Raw genomic sequence first — 18,556 nt, forward strand, 5'->3', positions numbered from 1 at the left:
ATAAACTAATTGAATAGTTAGGTACATAATTTCAAGACATGACATTCAGTTTATAGCTTGTTGAAATTAAGTGAAAAATGATTTTAGAATTTTATTGTTGGTTTTACCTTGAATATTTATGTATTATCTTAATTGTGGTTTTTGGTAGAAAGAACTACACGTGGCTTGATCCCTCAGTAAGGGTACGTAAGCAATCTAGGTTAACCTAGGTGCAGCCGGAAGTTTAAGATTTTTTTGTTATGTTCAATTATGACAAGAGGATTTTGCTGACTTATTTATGTTGGTAAAGGGGGGCTGAAAGCCCATTAAAACTTTTGATAATTGGTGTGTGGTTTATACTTTGTACTTGTCAATAAATATTTTTTGGTTTTAACACTACAACATAGAAGAAATAGAAAAGGATCGTATAGAACTATTTTCCCCTGCTTAATGGATACCATTTGCTATCAATGGAGAATTAAATTGTTTTTGCTGTGTTAGTAGGTTTTTAGTTTTAGAACCATTTTCAAGGGAAACTATGTCAATTTTCCAGTAGAAGTCAAACCCTAAAGTTGCTTTGGAATTAGGGCAAGAAGGTTATTTTTGTAATTTGGGTTGACAAATGCCTGGTGTCGGATAGGGAGAGTGTTTGTCATAGATTCCAAGGGGGAATTCTAGGTGGGTCCTTTCAACCTGGATAGTGGATTCAGGAGATAGCAGACACGTTTCCAATATATTGCAAGGACTAGCAAATGAAAGGAAGTTGTCAAAAGGGGAAGTAGTGCTATGTGTCGGAAATGGTTCCCAAATCTCTACGAAAGTAGTAAGCACTTTCCTCCTTAAGCTACCACATGGAGAGACACTTGAACTTAAAGATTGTCTTCACTTTCCAAGTTGCGTAAAGAACTTAATATCTGGTTCAGTACTGCTAAAAGAAGATTTCACTATAACATTCAACAGAATGGGATGTTCTTTGCATCAAGAGAGTTGAATCATATGTAATGGTACTATGATCGATGGTCTCTACCAAATACATAACATGGAAAATAGCATAGTTATCTAATAGACATGGAAAAGCCAGGACTTAAGAGGCCTAGAGAAGAAGTCAATTCGACTCAAGTTTGGCCCTTAAAGTTAGGACACATTGGCCAAGATAGAATTCAAAGGATGGTCAAACGTGGATACCATGAATCGTTGGGTTTAGTACCTATGCCCACCTTCAAATCATGTCTACAACACAAAATGCCAAACTTACCTTTTTTAGGAAAAGAGGATATAGCCACTGAGCTTCTTGAACTAATCCACATTGAAGTGTATGGACCATTGTCTACTACATCAAGAGAAGGCTATTCCTACTTCATCATGTTCACAGACGATTACTCTCGGTTGGGCTATGTATATTTAATGAAGTACAAGCCTAAGGCCTTTGAAAAGTTCAAAGAATTCAAGAATGAAGTGGAAAAGCAAACAGGAAAGAGTATCAAGACTTTAAGATCAGATCGAGGAGGAGAATACTTAAATACTGAATTCCTTGAATATCTCAAAAAATGTGGCATCCTGTCTCATGGACTCCACCTGGAACTCCACAGCTCGATGGTGTCTCTAAAAGAAGAAATCGAACACTGATGGACATGGTCCGATCAATGATGAGTTATACTGACTTACCAGTATCCTTTTGGGGATATGCACTCTAGACTATGACATATCTACTAAATAGAGTACCTTCCAAATCCGTGCCCAAAGCTCCATATGAAATGTGGTTGGGAGGAAGCCAAGTCTTAATCATCTTAAGATTTGGGGTTGTCCAGCTTATGTCAAGAAGCTTGACATTAGCAAGCTAGATGCTAGATTAGAAATGTGTAGATTCATTGGGTATCCAAAAGAAACTTTGGGATACCACTTCTACGATCCAAAAGAACAAAAAGTGTTTGTTGCAAGACGTGCAAGATTCCTTAAAAATGAATTTGTAGTGGATGGCACATGTGTGTAAAAGGTTGAGCTCAAGGAAAAGTCTAAAGAGCCTTAAGAACCTCAAGTCTCTGATCCAGTTGACAATCCAGTCCTTGTACCCACACTTACCCAACCTCTACGTAGGTTTGAAAGGATCAATAGAGCCCTAGAAAGGTATCTAAGTTTACAACATATTCTTCTCATGGGAGATTATATTGAAGATTCTGAAACCTACACAAAGGTAATTGATAGGACCTGCCCCGAATTTTTCCTCTAAATCCATGACAAACCCTGCTTCCCGTCTGACATCTAACCCATGACGGACCAGCTTTACCAAAAAGCCCTTAGCCCCAATTTAAATTGTAGACAATAAGACATCTACCGAAATTTCAGCAGTCTCCCCTGTAATTGAAACATTTCCCAATTACACTACCTGCAAACAAGTGCTTGAATAAACCCAACTTCTAGCATGCACAACAGTTAATACTATTCAAATGGGCTTCATGCCCTCTACCCAAACTCAAACGAGCAAGCAGAACAACTAAAGATTAAGTTTACAACCCGGGGAGAAATAAAATGTACAGTGATAATAGCACACTCCTACAGAGCAGATATCGATAATGCCTCGACGTGGTGGTCTCGTCTTGACCTCAGCTATCTAGAACTTGGGGGCGCAAAACAGAAAATGTGAGTGGACGAAAACAAATGTTAAACACCAGTTATATTCAACATAAATAACCCCTCCATTTTAGAAAATAATGTAAACTTGTTAATTTAATCCTTATTGTAAAACCGTAAATTCAACACCACCAAAGTAAACCCATTAATATGAAATATAATCATCAAAACCCAAAATCCTTTTTCCCGTAACTATACCCTTGTAAAAATACAATAAGCCAATAAATTTCCAAATATCTCATCTCAATTCCGAAATTCATTTCAAATGTTCATACCTGTGCAGAGTGCTCTCAATGCAGATGCCCAAGAAACCTCAACCTGGAAATAAATCCACATATACCCGTATACATATACATATAGACATGCACACACATTCACCACAACAAGATATGTACCAGGGGAAACAATCCAACTCGGGGATTGTTTGTTCTCAACCACATGTCGGGATCCTGCATCATACATGTGGCTAGGGATGAGCAGTCCAACCAGTCATATGCGTAGACTAACATCCTAACCCATCTCCCCAAAAGTATATGTGTGCCCTGATGGGTCCCAAACATCAACTTAAATTATTTTCCACAATTCCATCATCTTTTCCATAACGAACTAGGGGAAGGTACAACAAATGGTGTGTAACCACATAAATCTCATATTCCAAAATATATCCAATTTCATAAACATAACCACAATCCCAAATCCAACATCACCATAGTCCGAAACCCAAATCCATATACTTTAATAATAATAATAATAAATAAATAAATAATTCCTGGAAATCCCTTAATCTCATTAACCCCAAATAAACCAATTTCCAATCAAATCACATTTCAAACCCGACCAAAACATAGTTATGCATACACTTGCCAATATGAAAATAATATTCATTTGAAAACAAAGTCCACTCACAACAAGTCAAAAGCTAGCTCAACTGTGAGCGAGTTCAGCCTGAGCGATACATTGCGCCTGGGTACCTATTTGAGAGAATAAATAGACTTAATTAATTAACATACCCAAAGCAAACTTTAAATCAACACTCTAGTTCCCGGGTCTCAAAGTGTGCCTAACCCTTAAGAAGGTTAAAGGGTCATTCCAGCACTTCCTGAAGGATGAGACGGCCTCAGAAGACTCATCGTCAACTGAATGGTCAAACTTTCCATATTGGTCAATCGGACCCGGGGGGTCCATGACCTTATATTTCTAATCCGAAAGTTCTTATAGGTCCAACAAATTCTACTGATCAAGTTCCAAAGATTTGGTCTCGATCGAGCGGTCGGATCTAAGCCAATTGTACGATCAGACGTCGTTCCTTTCGCCTACTTAAAATCATTGATTTGGAATATCTGGAAAACCAATTCTCGATCCACAAGTTCCTACATAATCCTAGAGGTACATGGAATAATATACTTCAAATTGGAACCAATCGAACGGTCCAAACCTATCGAACCCAAATATTGCATAATAGGCGCAATATTCTTTATATAGTTAAACGATAACCATATTCAAATCCAAGCATACTGTTGTGCTCAGGATGATGTGAGGATCATTCCAAGTCTGAAAACAAATCATCGAAACAAGGAGCACAAGTCGCCACGCGCCACCACCAATTGAGTGTCTTGAGAAAATTTTGGCAAAGGAAAATCTCAACCAAAACAGACAAAACCTATACCAATGGCACGACTAGGGGAGCATCTTTCATAACTGCACAGACCTCCAATTTGGCCTGGAAGTGGCCGGAAAACCATCAAACTATCGATAATTATAGGGTTTTTAACCCACTCTCTCAAACTCCCAAAATCAACCTAAACCAATTTCATAAACAGGTATAGCACAAAAATTAGGTGAAGTTTCATACATCATGCATCGGATTCCGTGGTTGGAGTTGCCTGAAACGGCATCAGAAACTTCAAAAATCGTCGACACTTCCAGTCTTTCCAGTTCAAAATTCTTGGGTTTTCAAGTTGCGAAAAGGGTTGGATTAGGTAGGGGATGTCGATATGAAACTTTTGGGACCAATTTCGCCATAAATAGCCAGCCAAAGTTTTGGCTTGTTATGTGAGAGAGAGAGAGAGAGAGAGAGAGAGAGAGAGATGACAGAGAAGAAAATGTTCTAGCTTTTTAAAATCTGACTTCTCAAAAATTACGGTTGTGCCACTGCATTTCTGTAGATCATAACTCCTTCGTTTTAAATCAAAATTGAGCGTGTCACATGTCTACGGACTCATATTCACTAGCTCTAAGCAAAAACGCTACTCAATTCTCAAAATCTTTCCGAAACAAAAAGTGACTAAAGTGCCCCTACTCCTAAGGGCAAAAATATAATTTCACAATTAATTAAGTAATTAACTAATTATTTGGGATAAATTCTATGTATCCCAACCAAGTCTAGACTCTAGTTGATCCACCCAAAGTTATTGTGCCAATAGGAAACAAATGCATCTTCAAGAGGAAAAAGGGCTAATATGGTAAGGTAGAGACCTACAAAGCTGGATTAATAGCTAAAGGCTATAGACCAAGAGTAGGGATCGACTATGAAAAAAATTTCTCTCTGTTAGCAATGATAAAATCTATCTCGATACTTCTCACCATAGTAGCATATTATGACTCTGAAATATGGTAGATGGATGTAAAGACGGCTTTTCTGAATGGCCACCTTCACAAAGAGATCTATATGGATCAACCAGAAGGCTTCATATATGAAAATGAAGAAGGGAAAGTATGCAAGCTTCAAAGCTCAATCTATTAATTGAAGGAGGCTTCAAGGAGTTGGAATATTCATTTTGATGAAGCAATCAAGACTTTTGGTTTTAATCAAAATGGAGATGAACCTTGTGTATACAAGAAGGCAAGTAGGAGCACTGTCGTATTCCTCATACTATATGTAGATGACATATTAATATTTGGAAACAACACAGGCATGTTGACCTTGGTGAAATTATGGTTATCAAAGACTTCTGAATGAAGGATCTGGGTAATGCATCTTACATATTGGATATCAAGATATATAAAGATAGATCGAGAAAACTATCTTAATCCTTGTATGTAGATAAGGTACTCGGAAGATTCCGTATGGAACAATCCAAGAAGGGTTTTCTACCAATTGGACATGGTATCCACCTATCTAAGAATATGAGCCCTAAACCTAGAGGAGGTAAAGCAAATGAGCAACATCCCATATGCCTTTGCAATTGGGAGTCTAATATATGACATACTATGCATAAGACCTGATATCAACTACGTTGTGAGCATCACAAGCAGATATCAATTGAACCTAGGATTAGAACACTAGAATGCTATGAAGGACCAAGGACATGTTCCTAGTCTATAGAGGGAATCCATAATTGCTAAAGGATAGATACACAGACACAAATTTTGAATATGAAATCCACTTCTTGATATGTGTTCAGATTGAACGGAGGGGTAATTTGTTGGAGATATTGCAAGCAGAGCACTATTGCAGACTCTATGATTGAAGCACAGTATATAGTTGCATCAGAGGCAATAAAGGAAGCTATTTGGATGAAGAAGTTCATTACTAAACTTGAAGTGGTTCCAAGCATTGAGTCGCCAGTTATCTTATATTATGACAACAATAAGGCTATAACACAAGCCAAGGAACCAAGGTCTCATCAAAGATCCAAACAGATGCACTTTCACATAGTCAGGGAATATTGCTGATGGTGAAATCAGCGTACTCAAGGTGAAATCAGAAGACAACATAGCAGATCCATTGACAAAGCCTATGAGTCAGCTTCATCTAGACCGACACATGCAGAAGATGGGTATTAGTACATGTCAAATTGGCTTTAAATTGCAAGTGGAAATTGTTAGAAATATGCCCTTAAAGCCAACTAATTATACAATAGTTAATGTTAATGACATCTTTTATAATGACTTATTTAAGTAATTTATGGGCAAGACCAATTGTTTTAATTCATGATCATGTATCTTATGAAATACGAAACAACTGTAGTCCTAGGAATGTATAAGCGGACATGAGAATTATGTAATGAAATTGCATACACCGAGACTTTTCATGATCCCTAATCCTAAACATGTTCCTGGTCATAAGAGTATCAATTGGGCATTGATATTCTGCCAAGACCAGTACACACAGTATCTTCTTTATATGTAGAGAATGATGAGGTCTTGAGTCATTGAGTTTATTGACACAAAGATATGTGTATACACTGAACACTATCAAACACATGAGTTCTAGAATGGAAGTCTTTGCTCACATGTCAAACTAGAACTCATAGATTGCAATGTTGCAAACTAATCCTTAGACCTGAGACATCATAGATGTCTTGTGGCTATGTTGTTTGTCTTTGAGAACAATATATAGTTGTGTTGAAGAAGACATGACTTAAAGGTATTTATCATGACTTTGAATAAAGTTATGAGGGAAAATAAATGTACTATAAGGGATTTCTACTCTTAGTAAAGAGAGTGAATACTCCAAAGATATGATTGATCAAATCTTTGCGAAAAGTAGTACATAAGATTTGAAAGAAGAGCTCTTCAAATCTTATCAGGATAATCATATAAAGGAATAATTCACATTAGAATATTTGACATTAGATTCCTTTATCTAATAATATGAATAAAGAGTATCGTATAAGAGAAGGATTCAATTGCACAATCATTCCAATTTGATTAGGTTCTTCCCTATACCCTATTTAGCTCGGATAACCATGACATGTTGCTAGGCCTCAACCATGGTTTGTGGAAGTCCTGAAAGAATCAAACTTAATTGACCTTCACCAATAAGAAGAATTAAATAGTGAGATTTAATTCACAAGTAAATTCAGAGAAGTTGAGCCTACCCACTACCTTCCTAAAAGGAACCTATAGATTGCATACCCAAAAATGAGATTAGAGGAAGAAATGAAGAGAAAAGAAATTAGGAGTTAAAAGTCAACGGTCATGTCAAAGTCAACATGATTGACCGAGCAATTGACCAAGTCAAATGGTTTGATCGAGTCAAATAAGTAAGACTATAATAGTGATTTAAAAGTTAAATCATAATTCATAATTAAGAGTTAATTATGGAATTAACTTTGACATAAAGAAAAGGATTGGACTTTCAAATATTATTTAAAAGAAAAAGGCAAAATACCCAAAAGCCTATTGCGCTCAAGGATAAGTGTTGTATGACAACACAAATCCAATAACCCAAGCCAAGCCCATCTTCTCTCATGGCCGGCCATAGGGAGAGGATTGCTCTCCTTTCCCTTCGTGTGCTTTTTTTCCTATAAAAGCCAAAGATGACTCAACACCTAGTTCGGATTTTTGGCATTGCATTGTAGTGTATTGATGTGTAGATGAGACATCCTCCCTCTCATCTTCCTTAGCCAAAAATCGGACCAACCCAGAAGAAGTCTAGCATCTAAGTCTTCTAGGTTGATTTCTCTTCATCTCTAGTCCATTTTGGTGTAGTGAGGTAGAACGTTTCTACTTTGCACCTCTTGGTTGAGGTATCTATATTCTAAGAGGCCTTTCCAACAAAGTGATCATTCTTGGTTCTCCAAGAAAAAGGTACAAGGGTAAATGCTTAAACCTTTCTTCTCTTTTCTATTTTGTGCTCAAAGAGACTACATCATAAGATACTTGGGATAAATGAAAAAGGCTTAACGCAATTAGAATAAGCAAAATTAATCCAGCATTATGAATGTTTTTGTGAGATATGTTGTGACTAAATTCATTTCCAAGAAAAAGATATTTGTTTCCTTCATTCCATGCTCCAATTAGCATGATCAAGAGCATTGATTAAGAGAATGATTGTATTGCATGATAATTTCAACTCAATAGGTTCACAACCCCATTCTATATTGGCCTTGGGCAACCATGACTTGTTGGTAGACGTCACCCACGGTTTGTAGAAGCACTGAGAATAAAATATAATCTAGTTCTCATAAAGGGAGAATTAAAAGGGAGTTTTAATTCAAAATCGATCAATAAAGAGTTTTAAATCACCCACTACCTTGCCGATTAGAACCTAATGGATTCCACACCAATAAGGTTAGATGAAAGGAAATAAATATGATGTGCATAGACTTATTAATTTAATAGAGATTGAATTAATTAAGATAATGTTGTAAAAGAATGGTTTGGGCCTAAACTATAAAATCGGGTTGAAGGCCCATTGGGCTTGGACCCATTGGGTTAGTTAAGACACGTGGGCATGGTGGGATGACCACATAAGCCCAATGCAATTGTGACACCCCGACCCAACTTTAATTACCTAATTAAATTATTTAATTTAATTACTTATGAAATTACAATTTTGCCCTTGGGATAGGGTTATTTTGGTCACTTTTTAATCTGGTACGATTTTGGAGAAATGAATTACACTATTGTGTAGAGCACGTTGATACGAGTTCATAGACATGTAGTGGGCACAAATTGGAGTTGTAACAAAGAAGTTACGATCAATAGAAGTGTAATGGCACAACTGTAAATATTTCGAAGTGAGAATTTTAAAAACTTAGATTTCTCTTTCTCCCCCTCATGACCTCAACTCCCTCTCCTCTCACGCAACAGATTCCAACCGGCCATTCTTCGGCTGGCAGTTCTCTCATTCGATCACCAAATTTGAAGGGCGGTACCAAGCGTTGATCAACCACCATCTTCTTGACCCACCCCACCTCGACAAAGCCTGCAGCCCCACCATCGGAAAACCTCGAAATCCGGCCGATTTTCACTAGAAACTTCCGACATCTTTTCCAACGATTCCGGTCACCATTTTTGTTGATCTAGGTATGCTTTCTCATCTTTTCAACGTGATCTAGCTAATGGATGTGTTGGTTAGGATTGATTTTGAATTTTTGAAACTCGTCTTACAACTCAAAGTTTTGGCCTGTTTTCAACTCGAAATTCCGGCAAGTTTCGGCTAATTTCTGGCCGTGGCCCAAGAACAAAAGTTGCTCCACTAGTTGTCCTGATCACGTAGGTATAGATATTAATGTGTGTTTCGAGAATTTTTCGGTCGCCGAAATTTTCTCAAGACACCCACGTGTTGCCGGTGCGTGTGGTGGCGTATGGGCCATGTTTGGGTGGTCCATTTGGTCCTAAAATGTTCCCCATGTTGTCCCAAGCACAACGGTATGCTTGAATTTGAATTTGGTTACCTTGATTGTCGATCAGATTTACGCATATTAGGCATTATCCAGGTTCGATATGTTTGGACAGTTGGATCGGCTCCATTTCCAAGTATGTTGATCTAGGTACCTTTAGAATCGTATAAGAACTCACGAATCGAGAATCGGAGTCCCGGATACTCCGAATCAATGATTCAAAGATTACGTAAAACGGTGACCATCCAATCATGTGATCGAGAGCGATCCGGCCGCTCAATCTGGACCAAACTTACAGGACATGTTTAGTAAATTTTGTTGAACTCGTAGGAACCCACAAGCCCAGTTGACCATTATGGAAAGTTTGACCCCTCAGTTGACCGTGAGTCTTCCGAGGTAGTTTCACCCTTTGAAAAGTACTAGAATAACCTTGTGAACAAGTCTTTTGATTATTTTGATTATGTTGAGATTATGAGATTGTTTTATAGTATTTGATGGTTATTATTAAAGTTTATGAATTGGGTGATATTGGGTTGTTTATGAAAGTCTATTGTTTTAATTGTGGAATATAGTATTTTATGGAAATTTATGCTTTGGTGAGTTTATTTTCTTTATACTATGAATAGATAATTGGGTACATTAAACTATTCAGAATTTGGGAAAATTTGAATTAAGGGAGGGTATATTTTATATATATATATATATATATATATGGGTTGTGAATCTCACTATCATACTTACCTTCCCTATTTATTTTACCCACCCGTGGCATTGGATTTTTCTGCGTGTGGGCTTGCTTGGTCGTTAGTACTTTATTACACGTGACGTTGGATTTTCCGGCGTGTGGTAAGGTAGTCTGCGCGTGCATGGAACATGGTTTGGTTGGGCCACATGTGGCGTTGGACTTTCTGGCGTGTGGTAAAGGATCTGAACACTTTGATTGCTGTTACTTTACTATGCATGGCGTTGGACTCTCCGGCATGTAGTAAAGTAACAGAGAGAGGGAAAATGATTATTATACTATATTGGGAAAAAGATTCATGTTTAAAAGAGTTATGCTTAGCATATGTGAATTTTTATAGGAAAAAGGGTAGTTGAGTTATGAGTCCCAAGAATGGAGTGTGTAAAGAAAAATGAGTTCGTGTTCATGGGCTGAGATATTGTGATCTTATTTAAAAAGGGCAATGATGATTCTAGAATTAACTTGTTGATATTACTGAAAATAATTGTATATTATCTAGGTTCGTGATTATTGATTTAAGGATTACGTGTGGCTTGATCCCTCCGTAACGGTATGTAGGTAGCCTAGGGTCTCCCTAGGTGCAGCCGTGAGATAAACTATATTTTTGGAACGTTAATTTGGTCATTGGGATCAAATCCTATTTATTAGATTTATTGAGTTTGGTTTTGAAATTGTCGGTGGCCTGAAGCCTGATTGAAACTTAGGTGAGATTTAATGCCTGTGTATATTCCAGTTTTCACTGAAGGGATGTGGTTAAAATGTGTTTGTGGTTGTGACGGGGCTGAAACCCGTTTTAGATTGATGAATGATTGTGGATTGAGTCTTTACAACTATTTATGACTGTGCATGGATGGTAGGTTGTGCATGCTAAAGTTTGGGAATTTTTAAACTATGATTTTATTTTTACAGGTGAAAATAATTTGACAAATGTCCGTTTTTCAGGGGAGACTCTGCAAAAATTTTAGCAGAAAGTCTCGACCCTCTTTTTCCTTGTTGTTGGAGAAGAGGATAATGTTAGTAAGTGGGCTCGACATCGGGTGAATGTCAAAAAAACCACCAGATTAGTCACGAATTTCGAGAAATTCGGTGGTCCTGTCAACAATAAAGACTCTATGGCTGATTTTACCTAGAGGGAGACTTAGGTCTCCTTCTTCTGGGTCTATATATGTAAAATTTATCTCTTGAGAAAAGTTAGGATTTTTGAGCTAGTTCCAAGAGAGGACTTAGAACACCATCAAGCTCCTCCCACATTGCCAAAAATCTGTCACCTTAGGAAGTAGGCACTAGCATCCTTTTCTTCCTAAGTTGTATCATATCCTCCATCTTCCTTGGTGTGGAAAAGTTAGAGATCACCTCTATTGGTGATTTAGTGAATCTACTAGGCCTTCCATAAGGTGATCAACTCAATGGATGTCAACCTTGAGTAGTATTTCAAGGGTAAAGTTTTTACTCTCTCTTTCTCTTAGTCTATAACAATCTAAACCAAGCTTCAAGATACTTGGGGTTAATTATGTTATAGGTCTAAGATTAAATTTTAAAGCTTCTATTGCCTTAACCTTATCTTTGTGGTTAAATATAACTAGGATCTAATGTTTCCTTCAAAATCAAGCCCACAAGTCCAAACAAGAGCCACGAAGTGGCCCAATCCAAACTAATCTATTGGATATGGAATGGACAAGACTTATGAAGACTAGAGATGTTCTAATCTTCAAATGTGGAAATACAAATTTCAACTCAAACTTTCTTTCCCAAGCCAACATTTACTGGGTAGGAATAAGGTGGGCATCTTATCTGAAAAATTCATGCACCGACCATACCAAATTGACGGTTTGGTTAAATTATTATTTTTTATTAAAAAATTTAGCCGATTTGATCCGAACTGAAAATATAGTTAGAGGATCGGGTGGGAATATCTCTTACTGATGAAATCACCTACGAAACCGAATGTTTCAATTAATTTACTAGTTAGTTCTTCAGCCGTGTGTCAACAAGGGGCTGGAAAAAAAAAACTATGTCTTTTGATTCTCAATTGCATTCATATGAAATATGTTTATTTTTTCACTTTCATTATTGATTTAATCGTGTAGAAGGGTAGAGAAAGTGAGCACTACTATATCTTGAGTGGTATAGTTGATTAATCACCATTATTGTTGTTTTCCTACTGTATTTCTCTTCATTATTGTTGTTTGTAATTTGCAGCTATTACTCACTCTTTGAAACTTTAAAACTAATTTTATGTTGGTTTCTAACATTATTTGCTATTTGCTATTTTATTAAGTTCCAACAAGAAACCAGTAGAAATGGAGGAAATTAGTTCCATTTGCAGAATGGATTTAATTTCCTCCAGTATCTTATCTCCAGCTTTCACCAAAATTAAGGTTGACTTCATATCCATATGCAAATTACAAGAGTGAATTTTTCTCATTATGGCAATTTTCTTTCAAGTGAGAGTTGGAGGCAAGTTTCCTTTTTTAAAATTGTACTTATTTTTATCTCCAGCACTGTGTAATGAATGCAAAATTCCCACTGAGAAGAATATCAAGCAAGGCAGCACCATCAATGTAGAACTCAGACAGGAGACGGCTATGGTATATTAACAAACCATTCGCAGCAGAGTTCATGAATGTGAGCAAAGCAACAACATTATACGCACTTTTACTTAGTAAAACTACGGTCATCGCCGGTTAAACTAGGAACTTAGCAAGCCTATATATCCGTTGCTTCAGGTGTGCGACAAAGCAACCCACTTTCCATCACTCATGGGCAGCACAGTGATTCCCTCAGGAAATTTCATATCCGACTTGTATGGATAAACAGAAACCTTGTTATACATGCTCCCTTTAGCTGGTGGCCTGAAAGTAGAGTCCATAGCTAAGTTAGTGGAGCCATCAGAAGGCAAAGTTGAAGAAGAGCCATTTCGGGACACAGAGAGGCTATAATTGTTTGACTCCTGAGCACGGCCATACAGAATGTCAGAAGAAGAGAATCCACTGCTTGTCGTAAGGGCATCAGGTCGTGAAGATACTGTGGTAGGATGATGACTGTTCCCTTCTGCAGTTACTGCCATCAAAGAAGATAACGCCAATGATTTAAAAATTTAAGTTCTATGTAATACAGATTATTATTTTTTATGGAGAGTGTATAAAAAAACAAGGGGGAGGATGCAGAATATCAACATCTACTTTTATCAATCTTCATATCGTATTTCAATTCTGAGCTAAACCTGTGCCAAAATGATGCCATGATTTTCTGTGATGGGTGTGGGCTCTTCTATATATATATATATATATACATACATACATACATACATACATACATACATACATATATATATATGTATGTATACATCTTTGTGTCAACAGGAGACAATAAGGATGATTCTTTATATTAAGAAACTGAATTTTTAGCGAGAAGTCCTGCACTGCAAAGTCAACAGAGGGCACTTCACTAATAGTACCTCTTACAGCACTGATTTAAAGAGAGATAGACGTTGTAATATGAGATACTATCACCAGACATCGAAATGAGATATTGAGATACCACTTCTGATGCAGTGAGGAAGGTTTTACTTTAGTGCTGTCTTTCAGATTCTAATTTCCAGGTACATCATGTTTTTTTCAAGGAATTTACACATTTTAACACATTTTATGAACTCCATAGGGAATTTGCTTTTCTGTTGGCTTTTACTTTTATTAGCTTTTCACCAATTGATGCTTGTTTGCATCTGAGCACTTCATGCCATAGCAGTTCCAAAGTATACATACGTATCCCAAAATCTTGAGCCAACACTCAATAACTCAGTTTTCTGGAATTATATTTTCAGCATCTATACGTGACAGTGATGTATACCACACGTTGTTGAATAAACTGTATATAATTTGAATCTTTTCTTTCCTCCAACACAATAGTTTGAATGAATGAGAGACAAACTGGAACATTCTTTGTTAGTGAAGTTATATGGAACAAATATATCAGATAAAGAACGTCAAAAAAATATATCAATTAAGCAAAAGGTAAATATTAATATTTTCACAACACAAATTCAAGTTGCAGGATAAAAAAGAGTAGTTGCTATTCTCCTTATAACCAGAGCTCCTTCAGACATTTGAAACCTTGGTTTAAAAATATGTCATCTCTAGCTATCTGTTTAAGGCATCCTCTTATATCTTAGATGTAACCATATATGCTCGAATAGATTGTACATCTTCGTGTTAAACATCATATCATCATATAGATATAGTGCCCGGATTTAAAAGAATTTAACAATAAAGGACATGATCCCATCAAAGACATCACAAGACATTAAGACAACGATAGTATAGAAATAGGCTTTAGGAAAACAAAAGAGCTTATGGGGGAAAAACAATACCACTATTCTCCATCGTCTGATCCCCAGTAATCGTACTCAGACTTATGATCATGGGGGCGTTAGGCCTAACTTGTTGTAAATCAGTAGCTAGGTTTGACTGAAAGCTTGAAGATAAGATATCTGGCGCTTCTAGCCCCTTCTGAGCAGGGGGCAGGACCAAAGGGATCTTACTTGACTTACCTGAATGAATGTGAGGATGTGTAAGTTTTTATTTCCCTAGATCATCAGATATTATTTTTGAATTAAAACGGTCTTACTATGCACATCATGTGATGGCATTATTTCATAAAATAATTACTGAAAATAAACATGAAACTGAAAGAACTCCATAAAACTATAGGAAATATATCGCATGTACATTGACTAACAAATGAGTTGAGGAAACAAATTTACATAAATGATGATATTAATTTTTATTTTATTTTATAAGAAATACAACTTTATTAGATAAAAGAATTGAAGAATCCTAACAAATTACAAAGAGTATAAATACCCTGGGGTTAACACAAATTTGGAGCTAGAAAGTTGAAGAAAAATAAGCTTACGCTCTCTCAAGGTATGGTAAGCAACCTTTGCCGCACTCATCTCTGCCTGCTTCTTGCTTCTTGCTTCTGAACCTGTAAAAGTTTCTCCTTCTATCTCCACAGTTGAAACAAAAATTGGCATATGAACTTCGCCAGAATTCTTTGTGCTATAGACTGGCATAGAAAAACCTTCTTTCTGGATTAATTCTTGTAAAACGTTTTTGTATAAAACGATATCATCCTAGGGAAGGAAAAAGAGAACCACAAAGACACGAAATATATTTAGAGATACTCAATACTATCAGAATATGGGAAAATTATGCAGAGAATATAAATAAAATTGGCCACCTCTTGTACTCCATTTGGCAACAGGGACATCAAAGCAACTTTTGCAACTGCATGTTCAGCTTCCTTCATTGTAGGAAGAAACTCTGGACCCTCATAGGTATGTTCATCAACTGTTACCGTACACTTGAAACGATTGGCATGAGGTGGACCTTCCCGCTCACAACTGTACACAGGTAGAAGAAGATTTCTCTTTTGTGCATATGTCTGCAGTTGGTTCTTGTATAAATGCTGTATATCTACACCCCATATTGAAAGATTATAAGTTGTTTGTCATTCAATAACTTTTTGATAATCAAGACAAAGTTCAAACTATGTGCAGATGGCAGGGAGTTTAAGGCATTATATACTTTATGTGCCATTTCTTTTTCTCACATCCTTCAAACTCTGAGTATAATTTCAACAGTTTCTAAAAAGCTAGGTCTACTATTAAGATGAAAATTGTTATTTGGGGCTCAGTTCCTACAATCATTGATAGTAAAGAGAACGTGTCCAGAGAAAATTTTCTAACCTCTCAATCGATTACCATCTTCAATACCCGATGTGCTGCCATTCGCCTGAGAATTGCCACCTGATGCTATACCACTGAACTGAACTGGCATGTAAGAAGTTTCATGTGTTTCTTGAATCTTTGGTTGCAATGTCTGTTTTGTGTCATGTGTACCAGTCAAATTGGTGCCCGCTGTTGAAGGAAGTGCTGGAATAATACAACCCATAAGATACATGAACTGATTCTTATGAGATCACATCAAGACAAAATTAATGGTCATAGCATGTCATTAATACTTCAACTTGATAATATATGAATTAAAAGCTTTTCTTTCAGAAGATGGAATAAGAAATCCACAAAATAAACTATAGGTTTTCAATCCTTCTCATGTCTGGTCATCCATATTTTTGTTAAAAGTCTGGATTTCCCATTTTAGTCTTTGGATACATCAAACGGCTGCCTGATACAAAACCTGTTTTAAGAAAAATATTTAGCACATCAACTGACTGCCAAAAACTATATCTAAGGCTAAACTAGGAATTCTTGGACTTTAACAAGAACCAAGATGAACAGATGCTCGGATGTGAGAAGGTTGTATATATTTTAGTAATTTTTTCCTATATATATAGTCCACAACCCTCCTACAGGTTCTGCGTGGAACCAAGTTGTTTATAAGCAACTTTGTGTTTTGGCTAGTTTTAATAACTTGAAACATACTAAAGCTCCACACAAACTATCTACATCTATACAACTAAATTCCCTTAAGGAAAACTGTTGTTTTAGACTTGTTGCATGTCTTACAACAAATATTCACCACATTCATCATATTACTCAATTGATTAACAGTCTGAGATCACTTCTATTCCCTTAAGGAAAACTGTTGTTTTAGACTTGTTGCGTATGATGGGACCTAAAGCTCTGTAAACTAGCGTTAAAATGCCTTTTATCCTTGTTTCAAGAAAAGCATAAGGAACGTTTCCCCCCTTAACGCCTCTCTCCTTTCAGTTGAGCTGGGTTAATCCCCATTTATAATCAAGTTGCACTACACTGACTGGTGTTTTATACAATCAACAATGGTACCCTTTCCAACACAAAACTGCTAGGCGCTGTCCTTGTCCTAATAGAATCCATAACTGTATCAAGTACCCTTTATCAAATTTCTCATGTTCGAATATTAATTTCCATTTTTCACAACAACCAAAAAAAAAAAAAAAATTGAGATATTTCATGCAAGGTAACTAATTAATTTTAACACCCAGTTAGTCAACATTCACAGAAGACAACTTTCAATTTCAGCATTCAATACGTATTAAATCCAAATAGAGAGCCCAAATATCCAATGCTCAGGAGAAAAATAAAAAAGAAAATAATCCGTTATAAATTAAAGTAAAATAGAAAAGCGTAAAACACAAGAAATTTATTTCCAATCAGCTACCAAACAGAGGATTAGATAGAAAAACATCAAGAAAAATAAGAAATAACAACTTAAAGCAACCAAACAGAGCATAAAGATTAAAGTTAAAACCCTAAAACCCTTTTACCTGAGGAAGCGGGAAGAGAAGGTTGTGGGAATGAGGAAGGGCTGGGAATGCGATTGGTATGTCTGGGTTGCGGATCAGTGAAGTGAGCGAAGGCAAGTCTAGCAGCGTCGTTTTGGGCTTCCTTGGAGGACCTGAAGAGCTGCACCGTGTCGAAGGCGACGCCGTTTATGGTGACGGAGGCTGAGAAGCGAGGGTTGTGGTCGAGGCCAAGCTTTGTGGCGTTGTATTCGGGCAAGCGCCATTTCCTCTGCTGGCACAGCTCCTGCAGCTTCGACTTGTACATCCTCTCTTTTTTGGTGAGTTGATCAATCACTTCTTTTTTTCTTTCTTAAGAGATTGTTGAGTGCTCTGAAAACAAATATTAGTAATTTGCATTAAATAAGTATATTTACGTGTGAATGAAACACATGTCACACAAATTAATAAGAGAACAAAAATAGAAAGCTTAAAAACAAGACAGGTAGCACTCCTCCAATTTAAATTATTCAACTGTTTCATCATCAATTAAATTAGTTTTTTTTGGGGTCGAAATTGCAATTCATTGCAAACCCACAAAGGGGTAAAGAACAGTACAAATAAAGCCAAGCAAAAATACTGGCCAAAAAACTAGAAAACAAACATGAACAAATCTAGCTAAAACCATTATAGTATAGCATAAAGATCATGTTCCTGCAAACCAAAAAAAAAAAGAAGATCATGTTCCTGAGCCGAACCTAAAATGTCAAAAACCAACAAAAAACATTTAGCCCACATAAAGGCATATAGCCACAAAGAGGCATTACACCCACATTAAGCAAAAAGCCCACATTAAACATAGAATACATAAAATAAAACACATAAAACCTAGCTGCCACAACCAAAAAGA

General features: G+C 36.6%; 1 protein-coding gene across 1 annotated transcript; it reads right to left on the reverse strand.

The window, feature by feature from the left end:
• Positions 1-12,928: 12,928 nt before the first annotated feature.
• On the reverse strand, positions 12,929-18,055 carry LOC103328401 (double-stranded RNA-binding protein 1-like). The gene is made up of 6 exons (XM_008230794.3): positions 17,692-18,055; positions 16,172-16,357; positions 15,664-15,899; positions 15,337-15,556; positions 14,792-14,971; positions 12,929-13,482 (listed from the first exon to the last, which is right to left on the reverse strand). Exons 1-6 carry the CDS (start codon positions 17,972-17,974, stop codon positions 13,145-13,147), a joined length of 1,443 nt encoding a protein of 480 aa, XP_008229016.2. The 5' UTR covers positions 17,975-18,055; the 3' UTR covers positions 12,929-13,144.
• Between the last annotated feature and the right edge of the window lie 501 nt (positions 18,056-18,556).

Source organism: Prunus mume, linkage group LG4, assembly GCF_029339155.1.
Source record: "Prunus mume cultivar Tortuosa linkage group LG4, ASM2933915v1, whole genome shotgun sequence".
Lineage (NCBI taxonomy): Eukaryota > Viridiplantae > Streptophyta > Magnoliopsida > Rosales > Rosaceae > Prunus > Prunus mume.